This window comes from Brachypodium distachyon, chromosome 5 (genome assembly GCF_000005505.3).
Source record: "Brachypodium distachyon strain Bd21 chromosome 5, Brachypodium_distachyon_v3.0, whole genome shotgun sequence".
NCBI lineage: Eukaryota > Viridiplantae > Streptophyta > Magnoliopsida > Poales > Poaceae > Brachypodium > Brachypodium distachyon.
This window is the reverse complement of record NC_016135.3, coordinates 27,171,325-27,197,277: the sequence shown is the minus strand read 5'-3', so window position 1 is coordinate 27,197,277 and position 25,953 is coordinate 27,171,325. Positions and strand designations below refer to the sequence as shown.

Genomic DNA, 25,953 nt, shown 5'->3' with positions numbered 1-25,953 from the left:
GGGATTCGTATCCTCACGAAGCGATTATTAACAACGAGTTTTGATGCTGCAACCAGGCAATGTCAACGAGACAAAGAGCGTTCCTCAAAACAAAAAAGAAGTAAAATAAAACAAGCGATTGGATTAGCAGCACTAGTCACGCAACGCGACGCGACGCACCTGGAATCTCTCCCCCCTGTTTTTCAATTCAGGCGGTCAATCGGATAGTATCGGATTAAAAACTCTCTGCTCTCCTATGTCGCGCTAGTGCTTGCCGTGTCGAGGGATTTTGTTCTCGAGGAGGCAATTGACGGCAATGTCAACCACTACTAGTAGTACTCTACTAGAAAAATTAAATACTGAGATGGTCAGTCAAGAAAAATACTACACGCTGGGAAGCCTGGAATGTTTATGTTTACGGCGACTGGTTCAGAACACGGTAGCTACAGTCTTCGGATACGAAGATCTTTGGGTGCGTGTATGTTCGATTTTCCTGGATTTGACAGCATCATTTGCGCGTGAATGGTTTAGTTTTTCTTCTTATTTTGAGTAATCGCCGGGTTCTGTCTCAGTGTCTGTGAAGCGTGTGTATAATATGCTGGCTGGGGGTATGTCTGTCAGTAAGTTAAACTGAATTTGGTTTCTCCGTTTCGAAAAAAAAGTGAATTTGAATTTGGTTTTACGTCTCATGTTGATGTTTTGTCCAGAACCATTGGATGGAGAACTTTGAAACTGGACTGAACGGTCAGACAAAATTGTCTCATCATGACTCGTTCTTTTTATACTGCTATATATTTTCAAGGTATTTTTCTCTTCCCTTTTTTGCTTGAACATAAGTTTTTTTTTCCCTTTCGTTAGTAGTTCTTGTTCCATGGGCCGGCTTAATTCAAGGCCTTATCCATGGCGAGAAGGCAATGCTCAGGCCTTCAGGGCCGAATGCTGCAGTGCAGGGCTGAAGAATAGTACATAAATCTCTTTGCAACTCCAGGCAGGCAATGCTCAGGCCGTCTGGAGTACTTACTTGTTCGAACCAACAGCGAGTACCTGTTTACATTGTAAAGCCCATCTAAACCCAGGCCACATAGCAACGAAAATAATTCGCCAAACGGGCTCTGGAATTAAACTAATGGGCCTGATGCCACATACTAGTTCGTTACGCAGGCAAGTTTAGGCCTCTCCTGTCGCCCACTGATCTCTGAAATGCCAGGGCATTTCTGGAGTTCTGACTTCTGTGTACCGATAATAAGCTGAAGAAAAACTTCAAAAGAAGCCAGACACTTCTTGGCGATATGCAACATACAGTGCCCCATGTACTATTACAGATGGTCAATCGAGCCGCCGGAAACCACACGAATAAAATGCGACAAGTGCAGGAACGGATCAGATCACGCTTTGGAGTCAACACGATTGATCGATCGATTCCGTTTCAAAAAGGAAATAACAATTGATTGAGTGATTGATCAATCGGTCGATCCTCGAACGGTCTATCCCTCCACTTTCTAGGGAAGAATAGAATGCAGTTTCTGTAAAGAAGAACGCTGTAGGGTGGGAATATAATCGCTACAGGGAAAACATATATCCCCCCCCCCTCCCCCCCCCCCCCTCACCGTCAGAGCTCGAGAAAACTACAGTACAGTACTGAAAACTGTAGAGCTGCCCGCACCGCCTGCTCGAAAAGAATCATAATCGTGGACTCGTTGGCTGACTGAACCTATGGCAGATTGGCAGCCGGTCTTGATTGCGTAAATACATGAATCTTACAAAACAGAATCAAATCAAAGTCAAACCACATGTATTAGTAGAGAAGCAGTACGCATTTTTTTCCCCCCAGTTTCCTGTACACCTCGTCAGAGTGCACCGGGACGCTCAAAAGGCCACACATGGGATGGGATCATGGGAGGCATCATGGAGCCGTCCAAAATCTCCGGTGATCTATCAAGGCCGCGGGAACTGCTGGCCTGCCTAGCTTGCGTGCGGTTTACTTCAAACATCTGCTGCCTGGCTTGCTGGCTTGCTGCGATTAGTGGTCAACCTTAAGCATTTGACGCGCGCGATGATCCTCCATCAGTCCATTGATACTCCTCCGTCGACATTATAATAACTAACTACCCGGAGAGCTGGCGCTGGTTTGCAATGATCGATGCTGCATGCCGGTGCCGGGCGACTATGCAGCAACTATCTGGCCCGGGCGTTGGGCTAGCTTTCCACGTAAAACAAATTAAACAATTTCTTGCTTGCTTCTTGTCAAAGGGGTACATGCGCGCCACTTTTGGTGTTTGTTTATTGGGGTTAGGATATTTGTGCCGAGAGCAGCTAGCAGGAGTAACGCTTTTCTCCCTTGATCGCTACTCGCTACTCGTACTTGGGTTTAGTTTAATGGGGGTCCCGCGGCTTTCTGTTCGCGTCATGCGCGTGGTGCACCGGTGTGGCTGGCAATAATGGGTTAGGTCTCGTCTCAAGCTAGTCGCGTCCTTTTCAACGAATCTGTATAAAAATGTTGGTCTCTCTCTCTCTCTCTCTCCCTCACTCCTTGATCGTCGTTGCGTTTGTGGACGGTATATACATTTGCAAGTGATCCGAGTGCTGGTCGTACTGGTGGCAGTACTATGTTTTTTTTTTCAATTCGATTTTTTATATGCTTTGAAGTTGATGCATATATATATGCATGATTAGTTCCTTCCGTCGCGTCTCATTGTTGTCCCTGGAATAAATGATACATACGGTTACAACGCGACATGTGTATGCATGTATTTTTGTATGTAGCAAAAAACTACTTTCTCCGTTCCATAATTCTTGTCGAAATATTACATATATCTAGACACTTTTTAGAAATAGATACATCCATTTTTGGACAAATTTGAGACAAGAATTATGGAACGGAAGGAGTATCCTTTTTTCCCCGCAAAAAAAAACTACCCTTTTGATGCAATATGTGCAAACATCATAGAAATAGAAAATTTCTACAAAAGTACTATATGTTGGACCTGTGATGTTCGAAAAACGTGCAAAATTTTAAGTTGAAATTAAATTCAATCCATTTAAAAGAAATTTTAAATATAGAAATGAATAATTTCTAACAGTGAAGAACTAGTGTCCATGCTGAATTTGTTTTCCCCTCACTGTAAACGTCATCGAGTTCGGATTTAAAGCTTTACAAGCGCATATAAAAATCACTTTCCTAACATATGCAATTTTTTGAGCTTTTTTCTACATTTTATAGTGCATGTCTGAATTTTACGGGACCGATGGCATCGTGTGAGAAAAGAAAGCCGATGGAGCACATGAGACTCTGTAGAAACAAGGTTGTAGAAAATACATTCATGCATATTAATTAATTTGCACTAAAATTTGAAAGAACAAATTAACCCGTGGAATTTCAACATATATACGGAGCATTATAAAAAAATCGTGACTATGACAACTATGTCATGCATGTGATCTCTAGACAAACCTCATGCTTATTTTCTCGCGCGCTCTCTCTCTCTCTCTCGTATGCAAGCAAACCAAACATGTTTTATATTTATTCGTGTGTGTTCTTTGCCTCTGCTTCTTTCTCGGTTTCTTTATGCTCACGCGTGCCTTTTCATACGGATAACATTAAACACTTCGAAAACCTGCATGCGAAGAACCTAGCCCAGACTAGACCTAAAAATTAGTACTCCTGACACGTTGGACTCGCAAGCTAGCTAGGATCGATGCTTATATCATTGGTGTTTGCAAAGTTTTACAGGGAGATGCTACCCCTGCATAGGCGGTGGTCCTAACTAAACCCCACATGATGTCTAGCTAACTAAACAAACCCCAAAACTGAACCGAACCAATCGCAACTTGGTAAGCACAACGAGCAAGGGACAAGCCGCTAATTAACTGTTGCTTCCAAGGCACGAACCAAGAAGGTGCATGCACAAGCCCAATCCAGCCAGCTGAATGAAAGCACAATCCTCATGAAGCTGATCAGCCTGCACCCTGAAGCTTATCCGTACTCGACAGCGAGCTATCGCATGGCATCGACCGGCTGGTAATTTTAATCGCAAACCTCTTTTTGTTTTGGATAATGGTCGACGATCCCAAACCATGTGACAGCCAGACAAACCATGTGATGGTGAAAAAATAAATAAGTAAATGCTGGAGTAAATAATAATCCGATCGGAGGCATGCGGGTTACCTATAGCTAGCACGCGTGTCGCTGTCATCAGTCTGTCACCGTGTGGATGTATGCGAGATAAAGCCTGCCCGGCCGTGGTTTTGTGCTAATTAATGGTGGTGATTAACTGCTCCCTGGCCAATTGACAATCTAGCAGCGATTGCACTGTCTTCTCCTTCTTGCCCCTGTCCTGATCTCCTGTCGTGTCGTATGCTGTCTGCTTGCAGTTGCTGTTCGACCGTAAGTCCGTGAGCTCGAAACGCCGTATTCTAAGAGCAGTGTAGTTTTACTCCTAGCACCATTCTGCTGGGTGGTTAAGTTTTACTCCAACTGTTTGTTTGTTTTTTGCCAGCGAGAAAATACTTCCTCCGTTCCTAAATAACATTTTAATATAAATTCGCACTAAAAATCACGACAATTATTTAGAAATGGATCAATTCTCTGACGAATAAAGGGATACCGACTTTGACGCAGGTTGTTTTCGATCGATCCCCAGCTGCCAATATTGGTTGCCTTTTGCCACGGTCCAGCTGCGCTGCGAGCCACGCGGTGAAAAAAGGTTCTACTATCCGTATTCGTCGGTCGTGTCCATCCGACCGGTGCGTGCGTGAATCTTTTCTTTCTTCCCGAGTGACGCTGCCACGGAGAATTGGGGATATATTGGGTTGGGATATGGAAAGAGGCTTGCTTTGCCTTTGGTGATGCGTGGATGCGGCCGGGCCGGGTCGGGTACTCTCGTGTGAGTGCTGTGTGACCGGTGTCGATCGGAAATGGAGTTCAGGAGGCAGCCGGCACCCTGTTTGTCGGAACGAGATTGCGTGCGCGCGCACGTACCGGCTGGCTGTCGCGCGCCCTCGTGTCGGCCGGGCTGCATGCAGCTAGCGGCCGCCTGAAAAGTCTTCGGTGGTGCATGCCGCGCGCTTCTCTTTTACTCCATGGAAAATTATTTTCATGGTATGCACCACTGAAGATCCATGGTATGCCCTCCAACGAGTGCATTGGGAATTGGGAGCCCTGTAGAAAGGACAACTGACGCCGCGACAACACGTACGGGCCTGGCCTCGCTGGCTGCCTGTGCAAGTTGCTTCAACTGCTTGCTCGTCAGGAGCAACAAGTTGCTTGCAAAGGTGTGCAGAACGTTGGCTCGTCAGTCCGGAAGAACAAAAAGGAGGTTTGCCGGTAAAAAATAACGACAGTACTGTCTTAGCGCACGCATATCAAACAAATGACACGACCTTTTAATTAGTAGGGTTTAATTTGTGTTGTCCGTATTTTGAACAAGAAAAGAAAGCGTTTGTCCATGGCAAAACCATACTTCCTACGTTACATAATTTTTATCTCAAATTTAATCAAAAATGGATTTATCTATTACGAGAAGATGTCTAGATACATGTACGAGTGAGTACTGTAATACTGATGTCTGAATTTGCTGAAGGTCCATCCAACACAAATCACTGTCAGCAAATAGTATACTACCCCTAAAGATATGCATACTGGTTCGTCTCAAAAAGAAATGCAGAATCTATTGGAACAGGAACTTGATTGGAAAGTGTAATAAGAAAAAGGCGGATGAAAGATCGGATGCTCCACTTTGGTAGATCGTGTGGCGGGGAATTGGTTCTTTTCCACGAGGTTTGGGATATGCACGCAGTCATCGATCCTCCATGGGATGCAAATTCTCTTCTTCTTCTCTTTTTGGTCCTTGCTAGTTCTACTTGCATCGATCGATTTCATCTTTTATTTCCTTTGGTCAGTTGAAAACGTACTTTGTGCATGCGTGCTTACGGTGTCCCCCACGGAGGGAATTTTGCGCCGCTTTCAGCGATTTGCCTTTGCTTTCTGGCTCCCATGCGCCTTTTGCTTCTTCGACAGCAGCACTTGGCTGGCCTTTATCTTAAACAATTTGTAAGCTTGGCTTCTCTTGCTTCACAAGTACGCATATCGTGCAACATGGCACCCCATCGTCTGTCATCACTACAAGCAAGCCCCTGTCTAGCTTGTGGAGTGGAATAAAAAAAATACTTTTAGTTTTCCTTTGAAACTAGCACCAAGGGAGGAGAATTTCCTTGGAGATGAATGCACAGTACACACTGTCCGGTCCTATATACAATGAGTTGTTCTCTCGCCAGGAATCATTTGAGGCCCGACCTATCTTTTTTTATTTAGCAATCATATTTCTGATGCTTCAACTTGTGCATTTACAAATAAGCTACTCCACCAACTGTATGACAACATAAGTGCAACTGCTGCAACAGAGGACATAATATAAATTGTTAGTTGACCAAGAAAATAATAGTACTATTAATAGTGCTATATGCTTAACAAGTTTTTGTTTATGCTGATTCGAAAACGTGTCGGTCTAGGTGTGGGAGGGGTAGATATAAACCGCATGCAAAAGTCCTACTTGTACTTGACGCAATTGATCAGGACGCCCAGCTAACCTGAAGTGAAAATGCATATGGCAAGATGAAGTGCAATTTGGTACTGTATTAGGTTCTTCCGGAGTTGTATTTATAGATATGCTAGGTTGGTAGAATGTCTTGAGACATAAAACTAGTAGGAGTAACAAAAGAAAAGGAAAGAAAGCAGGTGACTGCAGAATAGGTGAGCATGACTCGCGAGTAGGCTTTCATAATCGTCTTTTGTTTCTCCATCCACTTTTGTTTATTTCATTAATGTACTTACTCTTTCATAATACTCGTCTTAAATTTGTCAAAAATAAATGTATCTATTTTTAAAAATCGTCTAGATACATATAATATTTCGTCAAAAATTATGAAACGGACGTAGTACTAGCTAAATATGCAACCATGATATTCCATCTAGCTTTGAGCAGACTTTGAGGCAGCATTGGGCAGAGTACGGTGTGAGGTTTTGTGGTGTCCACGTAGCAGGAAGTCTTCACCTGCATATCCAGCCAATGAGAAGATGAAACGTGGCAAAGTTCCATTGGGACCTGCTGCCCTCACCGAAAGCAAAGAACTTCAGGAGCTTCTCACGTGCGCGTGCCTCCGCCATGGATCTTGTGTGACCTAGTAGTAGCTTTACTGCACCATCATGTTGCTAACGAAACCAGACATCCTCGTGGGCTCATCTTGCTAACTTAATATTTACAAATGACAAATAGTCAATTTTCGGATTTTAGCTCGCTCTTTGCATGCTTTTCCCTACATCTTCACGAAAGTTGCTATTAGTATTAACCAACACACATATGCTCTTGGAAAATAAACTAACACGGCTCAAAATCTGGAGTATATTCTTTTTCACCGTTGTTTATCTATTGTCCATGGCTTACATTGTTTCCGAAAGGGACACCTATGGACCACAAATCAACACTTTTTACAAGACCGTTATTTGTAGATTAAGGCGTATGTTGGTTAGTGCTTCGGCTTTTGTTTTCAAGCAACCCTTAGTGCTTCAACTTTTTAACACTGGTGTTGCAAAGATCCTCGGAGGAAAAGTTAGTTTTCTTGTCTCCATAGTCGGTAATAATGGCTACCGCAACAAAGATTAGCTACAATTCTTTTATCCCGCGTTACATTCATCATACCAACAAGTTACGATTCGCCAACATTTTGGCGTCTACTATTTTCTTCTTTCTCTCCCATTCCCGCTATTCTGAAAGTGCAAAACAAAACAATTTTAAATGCCTGGCGATGTCCTGACTGAGTTGCTTGGTCACCAAAAAGACGGCAAAATAAAAGCACAATTTTATCAAGGGCATAAAATGTTCCTACAAACAAATTCTCACCTCGCAAAAAATAAATAAATCAATTAACCCAGCCATGAAAAGAAGGAAAACCACATCCTGGGCCCACCTGTAATTGGCCGCCCCCAAAACAAAATCAATTAACCCAGCCATGTACGCGCACCACCAACAACAAAGACACATTCGTCATCTCCTTCTACAGTGCCGTTCGTGATTCCGCAAAGTTGATTCGGAGATTCCTTCCCCGGGGCCCATCCGCCCGCCGGGGCCCACGCGGCCCATCCAGCCCGGTCCGCGGCGAAACGCTAACAACCGTCCAATCCGCGCCCCACGCCGCATCTCCCGCCGTCCGCAGCGGACGGCCAGGATGCGCGCATCGCCCCGACCCAAACGTTTCGTAGGCCGACACTTTGCCCGCCAAATGGCAGCGGTTCCGTAATTAGCCACGAATGCCAGGGGCTAGAGAGGGAAAGCGCCGATAAAACAAACAAAACAAAGCGAAGGAGGAGGCATGGGCGTGACTGCGGCTGGGCTAGTAGTAGTAGCAGGAGGAAGCGTAGCCTGTTTTTAAGAACAAGGACTCGGAACCAAACCGGCGGAAACCCGACGGGATTCGCTTGGATCAAACGGGAAAAGGGAGGATTAATTTATTATTACTGGCTTCGCGTCCGGGTCGCGGCGGTTGCGGTTGATTTGATCCCCGGCCGGCGGCGGGCGTCTCGCGCGTGAATCGATCGGTTGCGCCGCGGCGGGGCGGAGCCTGGAGCTCGAATTGGGATTTGGTGGATTGGGAGGGACGCGGACTCGCGGCGGCTCCGTTTAAGTGGAAATTTCGTCGTAGCCGCCGCCGCCGCCCGCCTTCGTCAGGGCGGTGGGTGGGGTGGTTGCGCGCGGGCTAGCGAGCGAGGTTCGACGTCTCCCACGTCATTGCGGTTTCGGGAGCAGTTGGTGGTGGGCGGCCGCGGCCGGACGGCGGCGATCGATCCCTAGGCGGCGCCGCCGCTGGAGGAGGCAGACAGGTGAGTCGCTGCTTCGGATTTGGGTGATTTTCGGTGTGGTTGGACTTGGGTTTCTGCTGCTGCCGCTGCTGTAGCTGTACGGGTGGTTGCGAGTGGCTTGGTCGTGGTGCGCTTTGCTTTGGGGGAGGGGTGGGGTCTCCCCTCTAGCTCCTGGCCGTCGCCGCCCTCCTGGGGCTGGGTGGTTTTCGATCGGATCCTCCTCGGGCGTCGGGAATGCGAAGCTTCTGCAGGAGCTGCTGCGCGCACGATTCCCGAGGCGGAATTCCATTTCCGTTCCGTCGTTGCTTCTTACTGGGGTTCGTGGGATTCGTTTTGATTGAAATCTCGGTGCGGGTTTGCTTGTTTCCGTTCAATTTTGTGATGTTTCCGGGTCGATTTGTGCAGGTCGATCCGCCGAATTAAGCGCCTCTGGCTAGCTCCTGCAGGATTTGGTGCGCGCGCGCGTGTGTTTATGGGCGATTTAGATCGGGGAATTTAGCTGGTTCCCCGGTGCGAGTCATGGCCGCTGATTCCAGCATGGGATTTCATCAGGGGATCACCGCCTCGGTGTACAACCACCACCACCACAACATGCTCTCCTTCCAATCCAACAGCGACGCAAGCATGGGCGGCGGCGGCGGCGCTTCCGGGATGGGGTTCGTAACTCCGAGGAGCATGAGTGGGACGAGTAGCAGCACCGCCGGCCTCTTCATCTCCACGAACAACAACGGCAACGGCGTGTTCGGCAACGCTTCGGTGGTTGGTCCGTCGTCAAGGAGCTCGTCGTCAGGGGATGCGTTCCGTGGTGGCACGTCTGCGCCCAAGCATAAGTTCGTCACGGGTTCGCCTTCGGAATGGACTGACCGTGAGGTGGATATACTGAAAGAAGGTCTCGCGAGGTAAATTCATCCCCCCCTTTTGCTGAATTATTATTGCTTGTACTGTGCTACTGGCTTGTTTCTTGTGCTGATGGAATTGGCCAATTTGGTTATGCGGCAAGCTTCTTTTTCTCCCCATGTGATGTGCTTGAGTTAATGGAGCATCAATCAGGAAGTTTAAAGCAGGATTTGTGGAAGTTAACCTTTTACCTTTTGAGTTTTTAGCAATATTGAACGAATCATCTATAGCATCATTTTCGTCGTTATTGGGCATACTGTAGTAGTACTGCAATTGATTTGACCATAAGCATGTCTTAATGCTGTGTATTGCATTACCAATTAGCTCACCGAATTCTAGCTGATCAATTCGTGTCAGAGGAATCTCGGAAAGAAAGAAAAGTGAATCTTGTCAAGTGTCACCATCTGGCCTGGGAACCATGTGTACGAAACAAGGCGTTTCCTTTCGGTTGCTAATTAATTTTTGCAATTATAATGGCAGATATGGTCGCGAACCTAATATCATGAGGTACATCAAGATAGCGGCTATGCTACCCAACAGGACCATCAGGGATGTTGCACTGCGGTGCTGCTGGTCTACAGTTAAGTTAATTATTCCAAATGTTTCGTGGCCTCTTCTCCATACTTGTTCAGTTTGTGATGTTATTGTACATTGTTCTTACTGGTCTCTTTCTGCACTTATAGTGTGAGAAAGTCTCTTGATTTTGCTAAACATCTAGCTAGATGTGCATTCAAATTAAAGACACCATCTATCCTCGCCATATTCTCTTTGCCACACAGAGAGGTGCCTAGGCTGCTAATATGTCAATGTCTTGATATTTTATACCTGTAAACATGACTCAAAAGAATAGGTAACTTGAAGGATATATAACTTTAGAAAGTTCTACTAGATGGCCAGTTACCAATGTGTGGATGAAGTACATAACATTAAGGGCGTACTCTTTATGTGGCCAGTTACAGAAAGAGTTTCTGTCATGGTCTCCGTTAATTAAAGGCTTAAGTTATTAATGTTGGTTTATCTTGGACAAAGTTTTACCTCTGTGCTTTCTGTAAGCATAATTTTCACAGTGATTCCAACCTGGATACAAGTATCGTGATGCTCGACATTTTAGATTGTTATGGTAAGTAGAACTGCGCATATAAACTACTGTCCTGCTGACATGCCCTTTTCATTACAGGGTAAAGATAGAAGGAAGAAACCCGATGGATTTTTTTCTGGGAAAAAGATAAGAGACATGAAGGTACTTTCCTATTTGTGATTACACATTTACAATGCCATCTGTCTTGGTTGGTGCAACTTTTAACTTTGTTATTGCTCTTTATTTCTTTCCCTAGTCTCAATCATGTTCCTTCTGATGAAGTTTTTCGACAGCCAATGCAGGATAAAATGGTTGCATCCTCCACAACGACTAATTTTAACATGGCACCTACAAACAACTTGAACCCTTTCTCAATATCGATGCAAAATCCAAATCAGCAGTGTCAAGTTCCCAAGGAAGGTTAGCTCCCGCATCTTTAACCTCTGTTCGTTCTCTTGTTTTTGTTCAGTATTCCCTACTCCCTAGTATCATCCCCCTTGATGGTGAAAAATTGTCAAAAAATAGCAATTTCTTAGATTTGAATTGTGTCAACTTTTGGAGTTAACATTAAACTTTGCAAATGGCCGGTGATTCTCTTTTGATACTCTTGTTATGATCCGACTGAAAGAAAAATGATGATTTCTTAGAATTCGAAACACACTTCATTTTGCATAAGTTCTCAATGTTTGCTTGTTACCTTCTAGTACAAGCATCATCTGGAAGTAACCTTGTGATTCCTTCACTTTGTGAGTTAATATATTATTAAGATTGCATTTTCTAGACCCCCACTACAAAAGTGTGAAAAACAGCACAACACACAAGCAAGTAGCACTATTTTGAAGCTAAACATTTCTAACATAGGATTATAGGGATGAGATTTTAGCATGTATTCACTACATTGCATCCTCCTTACATTTCCGATTTCCTTAGTATCATCATTTTATTTTTGCCGCACGAATCCAGATTGAGATTGAGAAAATGAAGCTAATTAAATTTTCGAATCACTGACTCACGCCCATTGTCGAATCCTACTCAGCTATTCTCGAATCCTACTCAGCCGAAAAAGGGGGTACTTATTGTTCGTCAATTTGCTCCACTTCATTGTCCTTAAGTACAATACTTCACGGAGTTATGTAATAAGAAGTTCTTGCCTTTAATTTTATGGTGTGCAACTATCTCATTCCTGTCTTTTTTCATCTAAGAAGGCTCATTTGTATTTATTCTGAAGCAGTCCTATAATAGTAACTTGAAATGGACAATCTCATGAATATGCACCATCAGTCTCATGTCGGCCTTATTTATTTTTAAATATGTTGATTCTGTTACATTCTGAAGCAGCTCCTGTTGTGGATAGTGCGACCCAGCAGCTCCTGGAGGAAAATAATCAATTACTTACCCAGATTGCTGGAAATATTGAAACATTCAAGGTCCGTATGCTGATACACCTCCAGTTTTCCTGTCCTAAACTTCATGCTTTTATGGTACTCCAGTGTCAACCAAGGAGCATACGGTGCCTGCCAAACATCTCAATTTCATTATGGCTGCTGATTTTGTGTTTGACATATTAGTATTCTTGTGGTTATTTGTGTTCACAACTAGTCATTCCACCAAAAAGGGACATGATCCTGTTACTGATATATAGTGCTAAGTACTGTTTGGATTTTCGAATAAATTGAATCACAAGATTTAGATAAGCGTGCCTGACTTAACCTGTATGCCTAATGCAGTGATGCCTTGCATATTTTAAATTTTGTTTGCGTCAGCAACATGTGCTTCAAAACGCTCTTTGTTTTGGGGTGCACTGTCTGTACTCTGTAGCCAGTGAGTTTCCTTTTCTGTCTTAGGCAACTATAGCTATTCTTGATCTTTCGATCTATAGAAATACGATAGAGCTGTGGTTGTTCCCTTGAAAGATCGGGCTGGGTGTACCACATCGAGAACATCAATAATAGAGAAGATCATGTGAGAATTGCCATCTGCTATTAAGTGCTAGATACGAGCAAGCATTTATTATATGTCAGAACTTGTCACTCTCATTGCTAGCTTATTTCATGCCTGAAGTTCTGAATTTCTTGCAGACCGAGGAAAACACGAGCCTCTTTCTTCAGACGAATAACAACATCAAAACAATTTTGAGCAGGTAAAGCTCTGTGACATGTGCCATGTTCATAGATTGCTCATACACCTTTTCTCCGTTGTCATTTATAACATTGGTACGGGAGGGATAATTTTCACATCCCATCATCTACTTCTCTTTAAAATGTACTGGTTGTTAACTTGGCTTTTATAAATCCAAACGTACAATATGGTGTTCACAGCTAAGCAATTAAAGGAGCTGCTGTGATATGTAAGTACTAAGTTCTGGCAGCCAAAAGAATCCTAAGTTACGGAGACTTCTATTTGTTGCTCTCCTGAGATAACAGTACCTTTTACTGATCTAATGGCTTTGCACAATGTTCTATAGCATGACACGATGATCTTTTTAATATTAGTATGCTTATTTTTCTGTTAACATTTATTTTTGTATTATTATTCTGCAGAATGAGTGAGACACCTGGCATCATGAGCCAGATGCCTCCACTGCCAGAATTTGTACATGAAGACCAGCTCAATTCACTTCTTCATGTTGACAGAATGGTAAGAGCGCACAACCTGGCAATTATAGGAGAGGTTCACCATATGGACCACAGCTTTTATCGCACCATGATATTAAAATATTTATGTACTTGAAGTGGTCGTGAAGATGTCTGAACTGTGTTTTTTCTCCTGAAGGTTGCAGCACATGCCTCACACATGAAGCTAGAACCTCGGAGCTAATGTGTGCCAAATACCGAAAGGAGAAAGACCAGATGGCTTCAGCTTCTTTCCCTCAGTTTCATAGCCATGCCGCAAAGAATGCCTACATGCTGCTATACTGATGGAGTGCCAGGAATAGTTGCCTCACTTTCTCAGAGATTATTTCCTACCTTTCCTGTTGAAGCTCACAAGCATATTTGGAAGGAAGTCCTGCAGTTGTGCAGGGTGTGGGAAGGAGTTGCTGGTGTATCCAGCAACTACGCCACACAATTGATTCGGGACTACAGCCAAGTGACTGTAAATATTGGATGGCCGGAGGTGTTCCATGTTTTGTTTTCTCCAATTGGTCGTGAATACATTTTTCAGTAGGGCGCTGCTTGCATTTGTTTCCAGTTTGTACTCTGTACAGCATAGAGCCTTGCCCTGATACACATTGTGGCATTGTGCCGTGTTGGTAAAACCAGCTAACGGCGTTCCAGTTCAAGAGGTGTCATAGGTTTGCGTAAATGTCGCCTTAGTGGCTTAGTCTAGGCTTCTAGCTATTCTGGTCATTTCAATTTTTCATCAAACCAAACTGTAGGAATGCTGTGTCTGAAACCTTAACTTTGGACTAGAGTTCTACAAATTCTGCCTCTTATATCATCTTTGATGGGTGGAAAAGCATAAATTCCCTTAGATTGTGTTGTTTTGTTTTCTTCGAACTTAAATACGGAGTAACTATTTTGTTTCAGTTATCTCTTCTTCAAAGTGGGCGTGTCCTATGTAGTCTTATAGTCAGACAACCATTAATGTGCCAGCAACATATTCCAGAATTCCATAATTGTGCACACAGAATAAGGAGAAACTGATACTCCACATTGCCAGCTGATATTACAAAAAAGAAAGAAAATGACGCCCAACAACCTCCTGATGCTATATACTCGAGAAAAAAGTGGACAGAACAGAATAGCCCATCATTCCAATATCTGGAGATGCCTTCAAGAGGCAAATAGATATTGCTGGGCCGTCCTACCACCCAGTGGAACCATCCAAGCTTCTACTAGCAGAAGCACACCACTAATCCACAATATACCCTATAAGCTCGGTGGTAGGCACACAAAAATCTGTGTTGAAAGCTGTGATCTGCTATGCTACCAATGCAACTAAAGCCCTGGGGCGACAATCCATGGTATAAACGCAAAACTGGCGAATACAATACTTTACAAGAAACATGTAAATTCAATTGACAGGTTGATCACTGCTTGCCTTCTCCACAGATTCCTGCGCAGCTGCAGGTAGATGTTCAACGGTTGGTGGTAAGTTACTTACAATAGGACTCTCTGCAGGTAGTTCTTCGACAGTCGGTAAGTTACTCGCTGCAGGACTTTCTTCAGGCAACCCTTCAACAGCCCGCAAGTTCATCGCTACAGGACCGCTGACATTTGAGTTCGCAAGGCTAGCACTGGCTTGGAGACTGCTACCATCAGAATGAGCTGTAGGAGTCTCCTTGCCAGAGTTAGGTACTGTCTCATTGTCCTCATGTTGCCGTGATCCATTATTGAGAGCATTACAGTGAGGACAGTAATATGTAATAAATGCAAAATCCTCTTTCCTCGCAAGACCTGCACGATTGAAATTGGTTTAATAGAGAGAACCTGACCAGTATGAGCTACGAAGTTATAACAAGTACCCCACCATTATGCATATGGCAGTTGCCACATATGAGCGCAAAGCACTGTGTTGGATCCTCTCCTACAAGAAGAGCAGCCACGCGTGCGAGCCATCCACCATCATTACCAGCATGGCCTCTGAAGTGCTCAACTGTTCTCCGACTTGGAGAAGTGGGGCCTTCATTACCATCATATATACTTGAGCCGTCAGGTAGCTCAGAGGCATGGATCCGCCCAGAGCCATTGCCTGAATGTGCTAATTTTCTATGCCTCGGACCAGTAGTTTGTCCATGCTGATCATTACTTTTACTCGATGCACTATCCATGTTCGATTCATCTCCCAAAAAGACTTTCAATCCAGAATCGGCACCCAGCTTTGATGCCAAAACACTTGCTGCAGCTGCCTTTGCAGCAGGGTCAAGATCATATCTCTGTATCACCAAAATAAAGTCAGTGGTCTACGAAATGTTGACGTTTGCAATCCTTCGAATTTTTTCCTATGTTTTCTTAATCAAACATACATTCAATCCCATAAGATTGAAGGGGGCATGACAATCCAATCATATGATTTTTCCATTCCTATATATTTGGAATCCTGTGAATTACATAGGTCCGTACTGTTTCAGGAGCACAAAAATGAGAAGAATAGAGCACATGTTCCCTTTATTCATACACTAATTAGTAGCAAATAAAACACTGCATGTAGAAAGAGCACGGCTGACTGAACATGTAATGGAGCAAAAATAGGTAACCACCTGAATAAGTTGCTGTGTAGTGTAGTAATTTGTTCTCTCCTTCAATTCATCAATCTTGGCCTGCCTTTCGGCACGAAGCTTCTCGAGAGTATGTTGGTCTCTATTATCAACTGCAAGACAGAATAATGACCACAAACATCAGTCCATCAACCACGAAATGACGAAAGGCTACCTGTGGCGAACAATTGATTGTGCTAACTGGACACCTTTCAAAGGTAAACCTATTTTGAGAAACAATTTAGTAGCAGGTTACTACTAATCTATGCAATAAGATGTTGAAATGTGTTGTGCAATTTATCAAGCCTTTCCTTTTTAAAACTTCAAACACTCAAATGATAACTATAACCTAACGGTAAACTCACATCTGAAAAAAGAAAACACCCAGAGAAAAACAGAGGCGGATGCGAGTGTGCTTACGCATTTTTGTAAGGCTTGTAATAGCTGAGTAAATGAGAGCAGCTAGAGCAGGGACAAAGAACATGGGCAGCACACGGGCTGCCCTCATCTGCCAGCTGATGTCCGGAGATCTTGTAGTCATAATCGCATATCCAACAGCTGCAATCTGTTTCAGAAAAAAAAACATATAATCCTGTCATCGGCGCACTCCAGTCCTATCGATAGGAACAGATCCTTAATGGACCAAGCCTAATCGCTGTCCCTGGAAGCTGGAGCGATTCGCCTGTCGCAACAACGCAAATTGCAAAACAATATAGCACAATATTCCACAACATAACATGCTACACGTCTGACGAAACGATTCGATCACTAATCAAACATCCAATAGCCGCAATCTGTTCCAGAGGAAAAAAGACACAGATGACCCTGTCATCGACACATTCAGTCCTATCGATAGGAACAGGTACTTAATGGACCAAGCCTAATCGCTGTCCCTGGAAGCTGGAGCGATTCGCCTGTCGCAACATCGCAAATTACACAACGATATACAGGCACATAGCACAATATTCCACAACATAAGATGCTACATACACCTCTGGCAAAATGTTCGATCACTAATCGAAACATCCAGTGGGGCTTACATATCATAAAATGTAAGAATCCGTTCCTCCCTTGTACACGAGGATCAGGTCCGGACTGGGCGTTTGCCTGCCTTAACACGCGATCCGCGAGCATTTCTGCTACGATTGAAAGGAAAACGGAATGGGGAGGGACTGTACGTACCTCGAGCGCTGCGGCGAGGGCGAGCACGTTGTGTGCGGACTGGCGCGAGGCGCGGGCGCGTCGGGTGACGCGGGAGCGTAGCGCCTCCTCCTCCCTGGAGAGCGCCTGCAGGAGCTTCTCGACGTCCTCGCGGCGGCCGAAGATGCCCTTCCACACCCGCGACACGAGCCCGCGCTGCCTCCGCCTCAGCGTCGACGGCGTCTCCGGCGACCTCGGCGACGCCGCCGACACCGACGCGAAGTCCCCGTCCGCCATGCCGCCTCCCGATCGGGATCGGATCGGATCAATCGGTTCGTTGATGGCCCAGTGCTCCGCCACGCCCCCGCGGGTTGCTTGGTTGCGCGAACCGCGCCCTGGAGAGGAAGGAAGGAAGGGAGGGATGATTTGCTTCGCGGAGAAGGTTCTCCGCGCTCGTGGGGAAGCCGGAGGGAGGAAACTTGGAACGAAAAGGCGCCGTGTACGTGGTACCCTTTTTTTCTTCGACAACGTTCGTGGGATTAGGCGGCATTATTTGCTTGTTTAATCAGGTGGACGTGGTTCATTCCCGATGGATGCCGTGGACCGTGGATCGAGAAGGTAAGGTTGGCTCTGTGAGCTATCGTGGACTTGGTGTATTCACGGTCGGTCGGTAGTAGGTGCCAGGGATCAGATCGATTTCGTGGCCCTTTGAAGCGGGCTGCGAGTTTGTCTGTCGGGAACAATGGTCGGGTTGCCCTCCGAATTCACTCAAATAACTTACGGTGTTAACAGGTGAATCCACCGGCTGTCCAGCTTGTCTTTACTTTTTAACTTTCACATTTTGGAATCCATCACTTGTTTATTTGCCTCAAATCACTGAAATGAGAACAACTATAGATTATGGATGATAGTACAACATTCTCTCTAACTGTGCTAGTTTTCAAATAAATTCAAATACTGCCGTATCATTTCTTGTTTATCTATGCTCAACTCACCACATTTGTATCACGACAACTTGGCCTTGTTTTCTCCAGTGAAATCCGTGCAATTATATTTAACTGCTCTCCACAACGGATCAAACATTTCGCATGAGAAACTCGTCAGAACCATTGGGCAGCATGGTACAATTTCCTCGGTACGGTAAGACAGTTTGTTTCCATCGAGTCACAAGTAAATGAAAAACATCATCTGCAATTACATACACAAGTTAATTCGACTACAGCGGAGATCTGTGCTATTCAATTTACAACATCGGTGCATAGCCATAAACTTCAGGCATTTTAACTTATCCTATAGCCCTGCTAAGCGAACCAATCGAAACCGACGCCAGATGATGCCTCAACACGATCGGCAAATCTGGGTGCCAGCTTGGCTGTATATCTGAGAGTTCAAGCTGCCACAGCTGGTGCCAAGGAATTCCACGACACCTCGGAAGCTTGAAAGGATCCATTGCTACTAGAATGCACACATTTTGGGTGTGAACCCCCTCTGTTTGTGCTTCATGCTTTCAAGAGAAGAACCGCTCAAGGTTTGGAGAATTAAATACATTGGCCGCGAGCTGTCCTCCTTCCATGGAGGAGACAAATAGCTGGCACCGGATAAATCGCTGGATGTAAAAGAAAGGAAAGCGCTACCATATGAGATGAGAATAATCAGAAGAAACCTGCTCAAGAGAAAATGAAGATGCAATAGGACATACGGATAGTTGGGAAATTATATCGAGGCTTGTATCAATGTGGAAATCAGCCTCCAACTGTCGAACGAATGAAGTTCGGCCAACTTCACTGCTGCAGAAGAGTACCTGCAGGTACCTTTTCACTCAGTAATAGATGTAGGTGACAGAAATAGATGAAGTGACATGCATCCAAAATGTTCCAGAATCCAAATATACACGAGGACAGATATTCCTTTGCTAACAAGACCTTCAACTAAATAGTCAACCAATTCCGCAGAACTGATCAGCTAAATGTATCACTATAAAAGCTTGAGCTAAACTAGAGTCCCACTAAAAACAACACCAGTATCAGCAGCTACCAGCTACCAGCCACGTCAAATGCTATGTTCTATCATATATTCACACAGCATGCAATTAATTCCATTGTACAACCCATATCGGGTCAAACAATGATTTCGGTGAAAATGTGTTGTCATTCATATAAATAAAGCATGATTCACCACAGCATTGAAATTATCTGGTAATGGAACACAAGGAGAAAATAAAATATATGAAATACTATAATAAATAACCGAACCAAGTGCAACTCGTCACCTTTTCTTTCATCAAGCCACCAGTCCTGAAAAGTCCGGCACTCTCCAGGGCCATAAGAGCATTCTCCTATAGTTATGGAAAATCATATTTAAGAACTATATTACTTAATATGTAGTTACAAAAATTGTGCATGATAGACTACAAAGAAATGCAAGGATGCACTATGAAACTTAAACCTCGCTCTTATCATCAAGTACAGTTTCCATCAGATAAAAATCACAACATTTGGATATTTCCAGTAAGAGGTCCACCACTGAGGGCCTAACGGTGGCATGTTTCTGCATCAAGGAGACAAAGGCAACAGTTAGCAGCAATCGTGGGAGGGATACATAAACACCGTAAGACATACAAATCAAACCTGAAGCTCCTCAGGAGTGTTCTCCTCAAAAACCACACCAAGTAGTTGGCAAGTAACCTGTATAAAAAAGATATTTAAACTTCTGCAGAAGTATCAAGAGTCCATACAGATACATTGTCTGAAGTGTCGCCAGTATAGGAAGATTCTAACTTCTAAGTGTGTCTATATCACTATGGGTGTGGCTGCTTGCCAGGGGCAGGGTGGCTTCAGGCCAGCACCAAGAATTGAACCACACTGCCCTAAACTGCGCTCATATTCTGTGCAAGAGGAGGACTGCCTTTGTAGTTTGTGCTTAACCTTTCCCTACAAACAGGTTGTGCTCAACCTGGTCCTGTGAAGATGTTGTTTGGCTGGCTGGGTTATGAGTTGGCTAGCATCTCAAGAGTTGAGGAAGAATGTTAGAAAACCTTTAGTTCGCGCATTATACTTTCACATCCCTCATTTTATGTCATAACACCTAAGACCTTAGCCAAACTCAATAGATACTGATGCCACTTAATAATGCACTATACATGAAACTATCAAGTCATACAAATTGGCAAGCCGGGCCCCAAAACTTCATCAAGAATCTTGCAACTGGCCAGCTAGATGAATTTATGCGCCCGTGCATCCAAACACTAAGATTTAGCACCCATGGGCATGCCAATCTCTACCAAGGATCCAGGGAAGTCAATCAAACCCTACAGTATTCTTCTGTTTTTGTTTTCTGGTCTGATCTCTTATATGGTAAAAAAAATTAAAGCATGTATGTAACTACTTACTAATTTTAAAGCATCAGTCATCTCCATTAGGTACCAAAACAAGATAAAATTTCATGTGCAATGTATGCTGATATACATCCTTAATCCTCCAATTCATTTTCCTCGAGACCTTTAAATGAATCGGCAAAAAGACTAATCACAATCAGAACTAATTTGGAGTACATGATGCATTAAAAGGCCCAGATAAAAAATTAGAATAATGTCTACAGCTTTATGCTTAACTCAATGATGTACGATCTTGAGGAAGATATTAAGTTTTCAAACCCATGTATACTATTTTCTCTTCATGTACTAACCCAGAGCTCAACAATTTTAAGTTAACCTAGACGTTCCTTTACATTACCGAAGGTGAACTCCAACCGCAAACATCACTGGCCAAAAAAAATAGAACACTAATTGTCTTAATATACAACGGGATATGCACTCTCCTAACACGAGCATATCAATGAAGTCACACGCAGCCCTATAGGTGAAATCCGCCGTTTGTTTCTCCGCGTACATCACAGGCATTGTTATTGATTGCACCATGCAAGTTTAGATAACTAATTTCCATACCATCCATAGGAGGTACTGAGTTAAGAGGGAGAGAGACCATACATACCTTCCTGCACCCGCTAAGTCGCCTCGACACGATCTGCCGCGTCGTGAGCTGCCAGACAATCCACAAACCTCCCCATCAAATACTCCAACGCCACGGAAACATTTACAGCAAGCATTACAATTTACACCCACCTTCCCCGAGTCGCCCACGGGCTCGGCCGCGTCGGCGGCCGCGGGCGCAGCGGCAGAACTGGGCGCCGGTCGCTTCGGAGCGGCGGGCCGGCGGGGAGGCCGCGGCGGCGAGGAGCGCAGGAACTTCCACGCGAACACGACGGCGATGGCGAAGCCCGCGACGGCGCCGAAGGATCCCGCGCTCTGGTCAGCTTAGGGTTAGGGTTCGTGTCGCGTGCTGGGGGTGGGCGGAAGGACGGACGGGTCGGGGGCGGGTCGGGTCGGCTTACCTTGTGGCGGAAGAGGAGCGCGACGAGGTCGGAGATCCGGCGGTTGAGGGCGCGGGCGACGCGGCGCACCAGCGAGAAGGCGTCCTGCTCGGCGGCGGCGGCGAGGCCCGGCATTGCGGGGGCGGCGATCGGGTGGCTTTGGGGCTGGGAGCAGGAGAGGCGGCCGGCCTATCAGGCGGAGGGGGAGATCGCCGGATTGGTAGGAGAAGGAAGGGTGAGAGCTAGGGGATGGCGGAGGAGGAGTGTGTGTGAGGAGACCGGGGGCCAGCGAGGCACGAAAAGAGACTCTGGGAACTGGACCTGTGCTTATCTTCTTCGGAGAGCAAGGAGGCACCATTTCTCGTTACTCTTCTTTTTTATCTCTTTTCTTTCTCTTTTTAATCAAAACGTTTTTTTTATCTCCAACCGCGCAGATTGGAGGTGATACACGATGATTCAAAATCATAGTCGGTGGAATTGGCAATGTTGAGAATTTTAACACCTGGATGTTCTGTTATTTTGTTTCAAAAATAAGGACCGAGCATTGCGAAGTGGATTCGGTAGTACGGAGTAGATGAATTGAAAACCGCCCCCTAGCGCAATGCCTCTTCTACTCTATGATGTAATTTAGTTTGAGAATTTGCAGTTTGATATGAAAATAAGAGTGTTATAAGAATGTGAAGAAGAAGGTGATGTAGAGGAGAAAAAAGGGTCGAAAAAGAAAGGGCGACAAACCGACCGAATAAAAATACCGATGTGCTGCAAGTACGAGTTGACCAGTGGATAGACGGAGTAACACCGTCCAAAAGTACAATTGTCACATTATAGCTTCTAGACAAGCATAAAGTAACCTTGAAAAATTGCCTTTAGAAGGTCTTAAACATACTAAATTATTTAGTATGACGGGATATTACGTGTATCCAAATGTTTTGGTGAACCCATAAGTTTCTACCCTTTTGATCCATATCAAAGACAAGGAACATTTGCGTGACAAAATTATAAAGACACATACACACAATAGATAAGGTAATAATGCCAGTATGTTTTTTTATAAATGATTTCCCAAATCCTAGTATCCTTTGTTCCCACCTAAGTTGTTGTTGCGATCCAAGTTGTCATTGTTTACATCACTCATGTCCTCGCCGGTAACCCTTCGAGCAGTGCCCGCGTTTGCTTTTCACGTCACTTTGCAAAACTACATACCTTCTTTTCAGAATTATTAAAACTTCAAAATTCATTTTCCAAAACTAAGAGAGCACAATAGCACTAGGCTGGCTAACGAGCACGCTCGGTTCGTTAAGCTCGGTTCGTTAAGAGTTCGGATCGTTAACGATCTGAAACCATCGTTCGGCTCGGTTCGTTAAGAGCTCGCGAGCGCTCGTTAAAAACTCGTTAAGATAATAGACGGCATGTTGATCTAAATTTTTTGGGCATTACCTATTTGCTTGGGATAAATTTTGGCAGCAAACAAAATATATCAAAAGTTAAACAACGTTATAAAGATTAGAAATAACACAATAAAAGAGAAATAATAACATAATTCCAACAACAAAATAAGTTTCAGTAGCCATTCACAAGTGATGTACAAGACGAGCTCGCTAATGAGCTTAACGAGCGCTCGCCGAGCTCGCTCGTTAAGATCGTTAAGCTTATCGATCTATCGATAAGAAAGTCCTGTTTGGTTCTTTAGTTAACGAACCGAGCCCTTAACGAACTGAGTTAGCGAGCGTTCAATAAGATTATCGAACTTCAATCTTTTTGTCCAGGCCTAAATAGCACATGCACGCATGTGTACAAATTGCTGAATTTCGACAAAATTGACCCAAAGTCCAAACAAATTTGAAATCTGGACTCCGCGCAAACTAATTCAGAAATCTGACCTTTTACACCCGCACATAAGACATTACACTCTGTACCATAGCGCCCTAGTACTTGGCGTTAAACCGATTCCAGCTTAGCGTGGCGATGCCTGAGCATGGTTATTCCGGGGACCCACGCGCCCCACAAATGCATGTCCGTCTGTCACGCCGCAGTTTTCTTGTTTTGTTAACCCGTTGATTTAGTTCACGGCGCGGTCGTTCGCTCCCTATGCTAACGAAACGAAACGGAATGCGCGCGCCCCTGCCTCGATGCCGCTTCCGTCGCGCCTCGCCTTCTCCGCGCTGGAGCCGGCCCTCGCCGCCGCGGCCGAGGCGCTGCGCCGCTCCTGCTCCAACTCCTACCCCCGGTCCCCGCGCCGCACCGCCGCGCTCCTCCGCCGCGCGCGCGCGCTGCACGCGCTGCTCGTGGTCTCCTCCACGCCCTCCTACGTGCGCACGCCCGCCGCCACCTTCCTCATCAACCAGGTGCTCTCCCTCTACTCCCACCTCTCCGCGGCCGTCCCGGACGCGCTCGCGCTGCTCCGTGCCACACCTAACCCCACCGTCGTATCCTTCAACACCGTGCTCTCCGCGCTCTCCCGCTCCGCCGCCCCGCGCCACGCGCTCGCGCTGTTCGGCCAGCTGTGCCGCGCGCCGGGGCTCCGCCCCACCGCGCCCAGCCTCTGCGCCGCGCTCCGCGCCGCCGGCGCGCTGCGCGACGGCCGCGCGGGCGCCGCGGCGCACGCGCAGGCCGTGTCGCTCGGGTTCGTCGCCAGCGACATCGTGCCGACCGCGCTACTCCAGATGTACTCCGAGTGCGGCGCCCCGCGGGACGCCGGCCGGGTGTTTGACGAAATGCTGGTGCGGGACGAGGTCGCGTGGAACTGCGCGATCCACTGCAGCGTGCGGTACGGCTACCTTGGGCGTGCTCTGGGGCTGTTCTGTAAGATGGCGAGGAGTGGGATAGCACCCACCGAGAGCACGCTCTCGTCGGTGCTGAGCGGGTGTGGACGTGCCGCCGATCGCCGGGGGCGTGTGCTGCATGGCTGGGTGGTGAAGTCGGAGGATCTTGACCCTGACATGCCGCTGCAGAATGCTCTGATTGGCATGTACTCCAGCTGCGGCGACCTGGACGCTGCATTGCGTGTGTTTGAGAGGATCGACACACCCGACTTGGTGTCGTGGAATACTTTGATTGCTGGATTTTCTTGTGTTGGGGATGGATGGAGTGCCATGGATGCTTTCGTTCGTCTCAAGGATGTGCAGTTTGGTGAACGAGTTTTCCCTGATGAGTATACATTTGCAGCTGTGGTGTCTGCTGCTGCTGCTTTACCTGCAATGTGTAGTGGCATGGCACTTCATGCTGAAATAGTCAAAGCTGGGTGGGAGAACAGTGTCTTTGTAGGGAATACACTGATCAATATGTATTTTACAAACGATGAGCCAGGATCAGCACGGATTTTGTTTGATTCCCTTCCTGAGAAAGATGTGATTGTGTGGACCGAGATGGTTGCAGGCCACTCTTCGTTGGGCGAGTGTGAATTGGCCTTGAAGTACTTCGTTAGCATGCTTCAGGAAGGGTACAAGGTTGACAGCTTCTCTCTGAGCAGTGCTTTGAACTCCACGGCAGAGCTTGCAGGTCTTAAACAAGGAGAGATTCTCCATGCTCAAGTGGTAAAAAGTGGTTATGAAGGGAATATCTGTGCCTCCGGAAGCTTGCTCGACATGTATGCGAAAAATGGTGCTCTCCAGTGCGCCTATTTGGTGTTCTGCACCACACGAAAGCGAGATTTGAAGTGCTGGAATTCCATGATAGGGGGATATGGCAATCATGGCAATTCAGAAATGGCATTTAAATTATTTGGTGAGATGATTCGTGATGAGCTGCAACCTGACCATGTAACTTACATCTCCCTCCTTTCTGCATGCAGCCACTGTGGACTAGTCGAGAAAGGGAAGTTTTATTGGTTTTGCATGATGACTGATGGTATTATGCCAGGGTTCAAGCACTATACTAGCATGGTGAGTTTGTTGGGTAGGGCGGGTTTATTGGAGGAAGCAGTTGATTTACTGAGGAAATCTCCATTCGCCAAGAAATGTCCTGAGCTATGGAGAATTCTGCTAAGCTCCTGTGTAGAATTAAAAGATTTGGCCATTGGTGTCCATGCTGCTGAACAGGCACTGGAGCTGGACCCAGATGATATGTCAACACATATATTACTTTCAAACCTTTATGCTTCTGCAGGAAAATGGGACGTTGTAGCTGAAATTAGGAAAAGGATCAGAGGGATGATGGTTGAAAAAGAGCCTGGTCTGAGCTGGATTGAGATTAAAAGTATGGTTCATGTGTTCTCTGCAGACGATGAATACCATACTCAGATAGACGACTGTCGTGGCGAGTTGCTTAGACTCAAGGGAAACATGGAATTGTTGGATAGTTCTGAAAATAAATTGCTGTCATGTGGCTAAGTTGCGATTATGAGTTAAAAGAGCAGTTCACTTGCTTCCATTTGAGAACTGATAGTTGATAAGGAGTTAAGGACTATGGGGTGAGCTACAAGATTGAAAATATGGTTCATGTCTT

At 45.5% G+C, this 25,953-nt stretch overlaps 4 protein-coding genes across 10 annotated transcripts; 2 read left to right on the top strand and 2 right to left on the bottom strand.

The window, feature by feature from the left end:
* Nucleotides 1–8,338: 8,338 nt before the first annotated feature.
* On the top strand, nt 8,339–14,243 carry LOC100843322. 7 transcript variants are annotated; one of them, XR_002960908.1, is made up of 9 exons: nt 8,339–8,851; nt 9,236–9,729; nt 10,208–10,307; nt 10,905–10,967; nt 11,108–11,225; nt 12,160–12,232; nt 12,884–12,945; nt 13,346–13,442; nt 13,578–14,243. XR_002960908.1 is itself a non-coding variant. In XM_010242296.2 (9 exons), exons 2-9 carry the CDS (start codon nt 9,350–9,352, stop codon nt 13,620–13,622), a joined length of 957 nt encoding a protein of 318 aa, XP_010240598.1. In that variant the 5' UTR covers nt 8,341–8,851; nt 9,236–9,349; the 3' UTR covers nt 13,623–14,243. The 7 variants fall into 7 exon arrangements, 5 of the variants coding, with proteins under 5 accessions (XP_010240598.1, XP_014751663.1, XP_014751662.1 ...); XR_002960907.1 differs by having other exon boundaries at nt 8,341–8,851; nt 11,099–11,225; XM_010242296.2 differs by having other exon boundaries at nt 8,341–8,851; nt 12,141–12,232.
* Nucleotides 14,244–14,435: 192 nt separating this feature from the next.
* Nucleotides 14,436–17,650, bottom strand: LOC100843018 (uncharacterized protein At2g24330). Its single transcript, XM_003580753.4, has 5 exons — nt 17,185–17,650; nt 16,423–16,567; nt 16,006–16,115; nt 15,276–15,681; nt 14,436–15,202 (listed from the first exon to the last, which is right to left on the bottom strand). The coding sequence occupies exons 1-5, from the start codon at nt 17,437–17,439 to the stop codon at nt 14,820–14,822; spliced, it is 1,299 nt and encodes a 432-aa protein (XP_003580801.1). The 5' UTR covers nt 17,440–17,650; the 3' UTR covers nt 14,436–14,819.
* Nucleotides 17,651–18,239: 589 nt separating this feature from the next.
* LOC100842714 (peroxisome biogenesis protein 22) lies at nt 18,240–21,840 on the bottom strand. The gene is made up of 8 exons (XM_003580752.4): nt 21,532–21,840; nt 21,263–21,445; nt 21,132–21,179; nt 19,770–19,826; nt 19,588–19,689; nt 19,412–19,477; nt 18,842–18,943; nt 18,240–18,748 (listed from the first exon to the last, which is right to left on the bottom strand). Exons 1-8 carry the CDS (start codon nt 21,643–21,645, stop codon nt 18,650–18,652), a joined length of 771 nt encoding a protein of 256 aa, XP_003580800.1. The 5' UTR covers nt 21,646–21,840; the 3' UTR covers nt 18,240–18,649.
* A 1,799-nt stretch (nt 21,841–23,639) lies between these two features.
* On the top strand, nt 23,640–25,838 carry LOC100834263 (pentatricopeptide repeat-containing protein At3g50420). Its single transcript, XM_010229035.3, has one exon. It carries the CDS (start codon nt 23,640–23,642, stop codon nt 25,836–25,838), a length of 2,199 nt encoding a protein of 732 aa, XP_010227337.1.
* The last annotated feature ends 115 nt before the right edge of the window (nt 25,839–25,953 follow it).

Bases quoted from the DNA above. Each gene is read 5' to 3' on its own strand.
- LOC100843322 (XM_014896176.2), top strand. From the start codon at position 9,350: ATGGCCGCTGATTCCAGCATGGGATTTCATCAGGGGATCACCGCCTCG. The intron at 12,233-12,883 runs GTCCGTATGCTG...AATTTCTTGCAG, and splicing joins GAAATATTGAAACATTCAAG to ACCGAGGAAAACACGAGCCT. The intron at 12,946-13,345 runs GTAAAGCTCTGT...ATTATTCTGCAG, and splicing joins ATCAAAACAATTTTGAGCAG to AATGAGTGAGACACCTGGCA.
- LOC100843018 (XM_003580753.4), bottom strand. From the start codon at position 17,439: ATGGCGGACGGGGACTTCGCGTCGGTGTCGGCGGCGTCGCCGAGGTCG. The intron at 16,568-17,184 runs GTACGTACAGTC...TTTCTGAAACAG, and splicing joins CCCTCGCCGCAGCGCTCGAG to ATTGCAGCTGTTGGATATGC. The intron at 16,116-16,422 runs GTAAGCACACTC...TCTGTCTTGCAG, and splicing joins TACAAGCCTTACAAAAATGC to TTGATAATAGAGACCAACAT.
- LOC100842714 (XM_003580752.4), bottom strand. From the start codon at position 21,645: ATGCCGGGCCTCGCCGCCGCCGCCGAGCAGGACGCCTTCTCGCTGGTG. The intron at 21,446-21,531 runs GTAAGCCGACCC...TAAGCTGACCAG, and splicing joins CGCTCCTCTTCCGCCACAAG to AGCGCGGGATCCTTCGGCGC. The intron at 19,478-19,587 runs GTTTAAGTTTCA...CCATAACTATAG, and splicing joins TACTTGATGATAAGAGCGAG to GAGAATGCTCTTATGGCCCT.
- LOC100834263 (XM_010229035.3), top strand. From the start codon at position 23,640: ATGCCGCTTCCGTCGCGCCTCGCCTTCTCCGCGCTGGAGCCGGCCCTC.